Source organism: Muscardinus avellanarius, assembly GCF_963383645.1.
Source record: "Muscardinus avellanarius genome assembly, chromosome: 10".
Taxonomy (NCBI): Eukaryota; Metazoa; Chordata; class Mammalia; order Rodentia; family Gliridae; genus Muscardinus; species Muscardinus avellanarius.
The window spans coordinates 44,154,628-44,163,338 of record NC_137796.1 but is presented as its reverse complement, the minus strand read 5'-3'; the positions used below and the strand labels follow the sequence as shown (position 1 = coordinate 44,163,338).

Sequence of the window (8,711 nt, the reverse complement as noted above, 5' to 3'; positions counted from 1 at the left end):
TACATCCCCAACTCTAAAGCTAGGAATTTTCTTACATTAAATAGAAGTACTATCTGCAGGAAGAGAAAAGTTTACCTGCTCCCAGAACCAATGTCTTAGAAGTATCAGATGTGCCAGATATTAAAGCTGATTCAGTTGTCCATGAGTCGTAATTCCAAGTGTTATTGGCAATATGTTTTCTTCTCACTGGAGCACGGTGAACAGCTTCTGTCACTCCCTAGGACACGTTCTATATTATATTCATGCTGCCACATATTTAAATGCGTTTGATAGGAAGGGGAAAAACTCAAAACAGATCTTCTGGTCGCTTGGGTATGATACTAAGACAACTTAATCCTAATTGTTTTTTTTTTTGTGTGTGTGTGTAACAAGTTTATTTTTTTTAAAGGTATATAGACAATAAAGTAAACATTTAAACAGATCTTCTGTCCTAGAATTGTTCCATTAAGGGCCAGTCTCTAAACATTTCTATTTCAGTAATCATCATCTTCATCAGAGTCCATTACTTTTCTTCTGTTGAACTGTGGGGAAAATTAAATGAGTGTCATAACATGTTTAATAAAGCACAACTCAGATTCTTTCTAAGAAGAAAACTTTCTACCTACTTAAGACTTTTTTGTGTCTCTTAAACAACTCAGGGATGAGCAAAGAGGGAAGCATTTTGGAGACAAGATCCTTAACATTAGAACCCCCTCAATGTATTAGCCCTTCTTCCTAAACTTCCATGTGTTACCAAAGTGTCTATGTTATAAAGATGTTTTTGATATGGTACATGTATATGCAACACTAACATTTAAAATATCAACTTTTTCTTTTGCCACGTGCATCTGAGAAAACTTACTTTAACTGTTGTTTTCTTTTCTGTTTGTTGGCTTACTTTTTCAAGGATTTCTATTAAACCTTGTTCTGATACCTAGAATAACCAGAAAGAAAAATATTTTTTAAAGCAGAGCATATGTAGCCAGGCGTGGTGGCGCACACTTGTAATCCCAGCACTTGGGAGGCTGAGACAGGAGGATCGCACAGGTTCGAAGCCAGCCTCAGCTACTTAGGGAGACCCTGTTTCTACACAAAGTATAAAATAGGTCTGGGAGGATAGCCTAGAGGTAGAAAAGCCATCAAAATAAGAAAGAAAAAGAAAGAAAGAAAGAAAGAAAGAAAGAAAGAAAGAAAGAAAGAAAGAAAGAAAGAAAGAAGAGAGAAGGAAGGAAAGAAAGGAAGGAAGGAAGGAAGAAAGAAAGAAGTGCATATCCCTCAGCAGAAGGATATGATTTTACTTTTTCTATTGTGTAAAGGAAGAGGTCAAGAGGAAAGCAGTGGTGGGACAGAAGGTTGAAACTACTGGTTTCAGTTCCAACTAATTTGGCTTTGCTATTTCCCTTGTCCTAGGAGTGGGGGAACACATCCACCAGATCACTTCCTCATAAAAGTTCAAAGTTAACAGGTATTTATGAACATCCCTATCAACACTAGTAGACAATGGCAAGCAAATACACCAGTGTGTAGTGTTGAGGGATGGGCCTGCTACCTGCCTGGGAGCTCAAGCACCTCCTCAGAGATGTCACTCTCAGCGAGAGCAGCTGGCTGTCTGTCTCCCACATGCAAGTGTTCTTCCTGTGAGGGGCTCGGGGGCAACAGGTGGGCCTTGTGTGGCTTTTAAAGGAATACTGGACTTACCAGAACATAACCCTCATTACAGCAACACACATATAACAAGGCTTTTAGCACCTCCTACATGTGCAAAACAAAAGCCCTGCTTCTGTCTACACTGGTAGCATTTTAATTAATATTAATGACAAACCTTGTTTCCAGGTTAGGAACACTTTAAGCCAGCTGACCCCAAGTCCTTGGGTCACACAGACACCAAGGTTCCACAGCAGTGTGAGGAGAGCATAGAGCATTTCAGGAAAGGCAATTATGTTTGAGGATTAATGGTGGTTATGACTCTTTTTCCTTTAAAAATTTTTTATAGAGTCAACAAGAATCCTATTAGATGAGTATGAAATTGACCTGGTGAAGCCATGTTTGTGTGTGTGTGTGTATGTGGTATTGGGGATTGAACCCAGAGGCATTCTACCTCTAGGCTACACCTCCAGCTCTATTTTAATTTTTGAAAACAGGGTCTCGCTAGGTTGATGACAGTCTCACTACTTGCTGATGCTGTCCTAGAACCTGTGCTCCTCCTGTCATAGCCTTAGATGTGAGCCGCCACACCCTGCTTTGAAGCTACGTTTTCATAAAAGTAGGTGAAGTTCCCTCAAGGCAGCCCCAGCTTACCTTCCCACTCAGTTGGCCGTATCTTGCCATCTGTATAAGGTAATTCTCTACTGCTTTAGTTTTTTCCGGCTTTACAAGTGCTAAATTACTTACTAAAAAGAAAAAAATATATATACTTACAAAAAACAGAACGAAATGCACTTATATATAATTATACTGTAAAATTATGGGCAGACATAATGGCAGAGGCCAAGATTTTTATATATTTAAAGTATTTTCATATATATATATATGAAATTTTAAAACAGGGTTTAAATTGTTGAGGCTGGCTTTGAACCTGTGGTCCTTCTGTCTCAAGTCTCCCAAGTAATGAGATTACAAGCAGTGTGCCATCACACACAGCTTATTATTTTATTTTTGTGGTACTGAGGATTGAACCCAGGGATATTCATCTCTGAGATACACCCTGACCTTTATTTTTTGAAACAGGGTTTTACTAAGTTGCTGAGGCCAGCCTCAAACCTGTGATCTTCATGTCTCAGCCTCCCAAGTACTGGGATTACAGGTGTATGACACCATATACCCAACTTCTACATGGTTTTGTTTTTTGGTTTAATTATAAAAACTGGACATACATTAAACCCAAGAAACAACCAGTTCCTAAGTACCCATCACCCATGTCAACTACCAGCAACATTTTGTGACTGACAAGTTGTTTCCTATTATTTCTACCAAAAATACACTTGGGTTAACCTCCTTAGAAGAGAACTGATTTAGCAATTTTAATAATAATTTAAGGGCAATTTCTCTAGGTGTATGCATCTCACATTCCTTACAAATAACTCCTATCAGTTTTTTTTTTTTTTTTTTTGGTTAAACAAACATTTAATGTAGAGAGAATAAATCCACATGCATTTCAATCCAAGCCAATTTTATGGACATAACTTAAAGGAAATAGAAGATGCTTACACCTGGCCCGGGCTGACTGATCCAGAACTTGAGCCAAGATACTGTTTCTCATTTCCGCTTCCCTACAACAAAAACACACATCAAGCAAAATTAGAACTAAGCTGTCAGCATGCCTACAAGACAGAAAAGTAACCCACTCAGAAGTTCTTAAGATGCACACCTGTGGTACACACAGACTGCTGTGGTGGGTGAGTTTTGTCTTCAATGAGTCAGCTTTATATTACGTGGGGTAAGCCTACCAGGTTGGCAGGAAGCAAATATTTTCATAATTAGAGTGGAGTTTCAGTTCAACCACCATTGCCAAAATTTACCAAGTACCTAGTGTCTGACAAGTGCTAGAAATTTGTAGTGGGATTTCAGACAATGAAAAGGACCACATGATTAAAAGACCTCAGACTTGAAATGCAACCAAGAGATGGCGGAAGTAAATACTCTCTGGAAGAAACCAGGATAAGAGCAATCAATTATAAAATGCATCCCAATTTCAGAAGTCAAAACGTGAGAAAAGTGTACTTCTTAAATGAAAAAATTTTTTTCTTTTTTGGCAGTGCAAATTGAACTGAGGTATACCCCCATCTCTATTTATTTTTTACTTTGAAATGGGGTTTCACTGCATTGCTGAGGGCCTTGCTAAGTTACTGAGGCTGGCCTTGAACTTGTGGTCCTTCTGCCTCAGCTTCTCAAGTACTGGAATCACATGCATGTGCCACCACGCCCAGACAGAATCAATCAAATTTGAGTTTTACTTGCTTTTACTTTACTTCCTCAGGTGCTTCCACCTGCCTTCTCCTGAACCTTCTCAGCCTTGCCTATTTTTGTAGACTTCGTAGTGCCTTACCAAAAGCAGGTGCTCAATAATTACTTGAATGAATGAGTTAAAGCATAGCATGAGAGGAAGAGGGAGAAGTTGTTCAATATAGTTTCAGTTAGGCAAGATGAAAAACTTCTAGTGAGCAGTTATACAACATAAATAGAGTGAAAACTACTTAATGGTACACTTAATAAGTAATAAGCTGGGCATGGTGGCTCATGCCTATAATCCCAGTACTGGGAGGCTGAGACAGGAGAATTCGAAGTTCTGTCAGTCTCAGCAACTTAGTGAGATTCTCTCAAAAAATAAAACAGGGCCAGGCGTGGTGGCGCACACTTGTAATCCCAGCATTAGGGAGGCTGAGATAGGAGGATCCCGGTTCACTGACAGCCACAGCAACTTAGGCTCTCTGCAATTCAGTGAGACCCTGTTTCAAAATAAAGAATAAAATATAGGGCAGGGGGTGTAGCTCGGAGGTCAAATGCCTCTGGGTTCCATGTACAGCCCCACAAAAATAAATAAAAAGGGCTGGGGGTGTAGCTCGGTGGAAGAATGCCCAGGGTTCCATCCCCAGGGCCCCAAATAAATAAATAAATGAACAAATAAATAAATAAAAATAGGGTTGGGATAGCTCAGAGCAGAGCAAAACAAACAAAAATGGCTGCAATAGTATATTTTTTTACCAGAATTTTAAAAAATGTAATGCAATTAGATATTCATTCAATAAACCTGCCATTGAATAAATACCAGCACCTGTGAGATACTCTGCCATGTGCTGAGATGAAATGAGGATAGTCTAACAAGCAATTATTAAACACTATTTTGGATGAGGCACTACACGCATGTTGTGCTCACAATACCCCTATGAAGTAATTCTATTATTATGCTGGCGTTAAAGAAATCAAGGTTTAGTAGAGAACAAACATCAACTAGTAATTGCAATTTGAGATATCAAGTGTGACTCCACGTGTTTATTTAACAATTTCAGTAAGGAAGACACTTGATGACAAATGGTGGCAAAACCACTATTACAAGAAAAGCTTTAAAATGTACACACCTGTTAAGATTACTACAGGAAAAAGGAAAAAGAGAAGAAAAATTGGTCTGGTGAAATCATGCTCCTGAAAGTTCATACCTGTGCTTTGCTTCCTGCTGGGCTGCATCGCCAGGATCCTGAAAAGGTAATTTTACTTTTTAATCCAGTATAATTTCACAGCGGGAGGAGGTTGTCGGACCGATTTTATTTTCTTTCTGATACATAAAAGGCTCTTACAGTGGTCGAGGCAGCTTGTCTCGTGATTAAAAATTGGGCTTTGCAGAAGTCAATGAGACAGTTTCCACTTACAATGTTTTATGGCCTTTTAAAATCACAATCTCATAGAACGTTTGAGAATAAAGCAATCCCTGAAATGGAAAGCGCTGGACTAAGCCGCATTTTGTGCGCTCCCACCGTTCGGGGGATGCAGTGGACCTCGCGCGAGGCCGCCGACGGCCCGCGCTCCCGCCGCCCCGCCCCGCCTCGGCCGGCGGCCCGGCCCCGTCCCGCCGACGCGGAGGGCCACGCGCAGCGGGAGCGGGCCCGGCGCTCACCCCGTGCTTGGCCTGCAGCTCCGCCAGCCTCTGCTTCCTCAGCGCCTCCAGCTCCTGGTCCGCCATGGTGCGGCGAGGCCCAGCCGCCGCCCTCGCCCGCTCGCAGAGACCTCCCGCTAACCGCGGCGCCCCGGCGGCGCCCTCCGCCCACTGCGCAGGCGCCGCCGCGCCAGGCATCGCCAATCCACCGCAGAGCCGCCAGGGCGCCGGGGCGAGCCCGAGCCCGCGATGGCAGCAGGAAGGCCGCGCGGAGCTGGGGGCCGCCTGCCGCGGGAGCCTCCGCCTCGGAGGGTGGGCGGGGCCGCGGGGGGGGCGGTCCTGCGGAAAGGAGCTGGCTGCACCGCGTCTGCAATAGTGACAGAAGCCGGCATGTGGTGCACCCTTGTAATCCCAATAGTTGGGGGGCCAACACGGCAGGTTTGCGGCCAGCCTCAGCTACTTAGTGAGGGAGGCGCTCCGTATCTTAATGAGACCCGGTTTCAAAAGTAAAACGATTTGGGAGGCTGAGACCGGAGGATTGCGGTTCGTGGACAGCCTCAGCTACTTAGTGAGGCCCTTTGCAACTCAATGAGACCCTGTTCAAAATAAAGATTAAAAAAAATAGGGTTGGGAGTGTCGCTCGACTGCAAAATAAATAAATAGAATAAACAATAGGGCTGAGGGCATAGCTTGGAGGTAGAATGCGCCTGGGTTCCATCCCCAGTACTGCAAAAATAAATAAATAAATAAATAAATAAATAAATAAATAAATAAATAAGGCTGGGGTGTAACTTGGAGGTAGAATGCCCCTGGTTTCAATCCACAGTACAGCAAAAAAAAAAAAAAAAAAGGCAATATTAGGAATAATAGGTTTGATTTATTAGAAAGGGAGTCTGTAAGATGCTAGGCTCAGAGCATCGCTATTTATAGACAAGGGACTAAGGCCCAGAAAGGCAAAGTGGAGTGATATGGTTGTTGTACTGTGTGTGTGTGTTACTGGGGATGAACCCAGGGGGATTCTACCTCGGGGGCACACTCCCAGCCCTAGTTTATTTTTCATTTTGAAACAGGGTCTCGCTAAGTTGCTTACAGCCTCACTAAATTACTGAGGTTGGCCTCAAACCTTCAATCCTGTCTCAGATTCCAGATTCCCAAGTACTGAGATTACAGATATCTGCCACCACCTCCCTTCCTTCCTTCTTTCCTTCCTACCTTCCTTCCTTCCTTCTTGTTTCTTCCTTTATCCTTCTTCCTTCTCCTTTCTTTTGTACTGGGGGTTGAACCCAGAAGTGCTCCACCTCTTCCTCTCATGCTGTGCTTTAACTCATTCATTCAAGTAATTTATTGAGCACCTGCTTTTGGTAAGGCACTACTAAGTCTACAAAAATAGGCAAGGCTGAGAAGGTTCAGGAGAAGGCAGGTGGAAGCACCTGAGGAAGTAAAGTAAAAGCAAGTAAAACTCAAATTTGATTGATTCTGTCTGGGCGTGGTGGCACATGCATGTGATTCCAGTACTTGAGAAGCTGAGGCAGAAGGACCACAAGTTCAAGGCCAGCCTCAGTAACTTAGCAAGGCCCTCAGCAATGCAGTGAAACCCCATTTCAAAGTAAAAAATAAATAGAGATGGGGGTATACCTCAGTTCAATTTGCCCTGCCAAAAAAGAAAAAATTTTTTTCATTTAAGAAGTACACTTTTCTCACGTTTTGACTTCTGAAATTGGGAGGTTTTTGACTACCTGTTCAGTATCCTTACCAGTTATACTCTACTCAGGTTTTCTATTTCTTCATAATTTAGTTTTGGTAGGCTTTGTGTTTCTAGGGATTTGTCTATTTCATTAAGTTATCCAATTGGTTGTATATGCTTGTTCATAGTATACTCTTATATTTATTTCTGCATAATTGGAAGTAATCTCTCCCTTTTCATTTTTAATTTTATTTGAGGGTTCTTTCTCTTTCAAGACATTCTGGATAAAGGTTTGTCAATTTTGGTGAATCTTTCAAATAACCAAGTTTTCATTTCATTGACTTTACTTTCCCTCCTTCCTTTCCTTCCTTCCTGTCTTCCTGTCTTCATTCCTCTGTGTGTGTGTGTGTGTGTGTGTGTGTGTGTGTGTGGTACTAGAGATTGAACTCAGGGATGTCCTACTTGTAAGCTACACCCCCAGTCCTATTTTATTTTTATTATTTATTTGCTTATTTTGTGATACTGGGGATTGAACCCAGGGTCATTCTACTTATGAGCTACATCCCTAGCCCTTTATGTTATTTTTTTTTTTGAGACAGAATCCTCAATAGATTTCTGAGAGTCTTGCTAAGTTGCTGAAGCTGCCCTCAAACCTGCAATCCTTCTGTGTGAGCTTCCCAAATAGTAGGCTTATAGGCATGTGACACCATGTCTTGTTTATCATTATTATTTTTGAAAGAGTCTCACTATGTTGCTGAGGCTGTCCTCAAACCTGCAATCCTCCTGTCTCAGACTCCCAAGTATTGGGATTACAAGCATGTGCCACCTCACCCAACTTGATTTTGGGGGAGTATTGGGGATTGAACTCAGGAGCATTTTACCTCTGAGCTATACCCTCAGCCCTATTCATTTTTATTTTGAAACAGGGTCTCACTATGCTGTGGAGAGCCTCACTAAGTAGCTGAGGCTGGCTGCAAACCTTCGATTCTCCTATCTCAGCCTCCTGAGTACTGAAATCACAAGCGTACACCATCACACCCAGCTTCCATCTTGATTTGTTTAATTGTTTTTCTATTTTCTATTTTATTCATTTTTGTTGTAATTGATATTTCCTTCATTCTATTGGCTTTGGATTTATTTTGTTCTTTTTCTCATGTTAGGTTGTTGATTTGAAACTGATAAGTAAAATAAAAAATTAATGCGAGTAAAATAAAAATATGTGAGTACGGTGGAGTGTGAAAAACACGAGAGAAGTCCAGTACACGTGGCATGTAAAGTTTTAGTGGCACGGCTCTCCGGGGATCAGGGCGAGGCATCATTGGGCCCGCGCGCCTGTCTGAAGCTAGAGGACACGGGCTCTCCTTTTCAAGGCATGCATCTCGCGAGATGGGGGTTTTACTCGTGGGAACGCCCAATTCTCGTGGGGATTTCAGCCCCTCCCTTGCCCTGCAGAGGTCATGT

General features: G+C 42.2%; 1 protein-coding gene across 1 annotated transcript; it reads right to left on the bottom strand.

The window, feature by feature from the left end:
- Nucleotides 1-352: 352 nt before the first annotated feature.
- Nucleotides 353-5,679, bottom strand: PDCD5 (programmed cell death 5). The gene is made up of 6 exons (XM_080703295.1): nucleotides 5,588-5,679; nucleotides 5,133-5,170; nucleotides 3,187-3,248; nucleotides 2,278-2,369; nucleotides 842-913; nucleotides 353-521 (listed from the first exon to the last, which is right to left on the bottom strand). Exons 1-6 carry the CDS (start codon nucleotides 5,651-5,653, stop codon nucleotides 474-476), a joined length of 378 nt encoding a protein of 125 aa, XP_080559421.1. The 5' UTR covers nucleotides 5,654-5,679; the 3' UTR covers nucleotides 353-473.
- Between the last annotated feature and the right edge of the window lie 3,032 nt (nucleotides 5,680-8,711).

What these genes read in the sequence shown, in the direction of transcription:
- PDCD5 (XM_080703295.1), bottom strand. Translation starts at nt 5,653, where the DNA reads ATGGCGGACCAGGAGCTGGAGGCGCTGAGGAAGCAGAGGCTGGCGGAG. An exon ending in TCAGTCAGCCCGGGCCAGGT is followed by an intron (nt 2,370 to 3,186) that starts GTAAGCATCTTC and finishes TTTTCTTTTTAG; the next exon opens with TAAGTAATTTAGCACTTGTA. An exon ending in ACGGCCAACTGAGTGGGAAG is followed by an intron (nt 914 to 2,277) that starts GTAAGCTGGGGC and finishes TGGTTATTCTAG; the next exon opens with GTATCAGAACAAGGTTTAAT.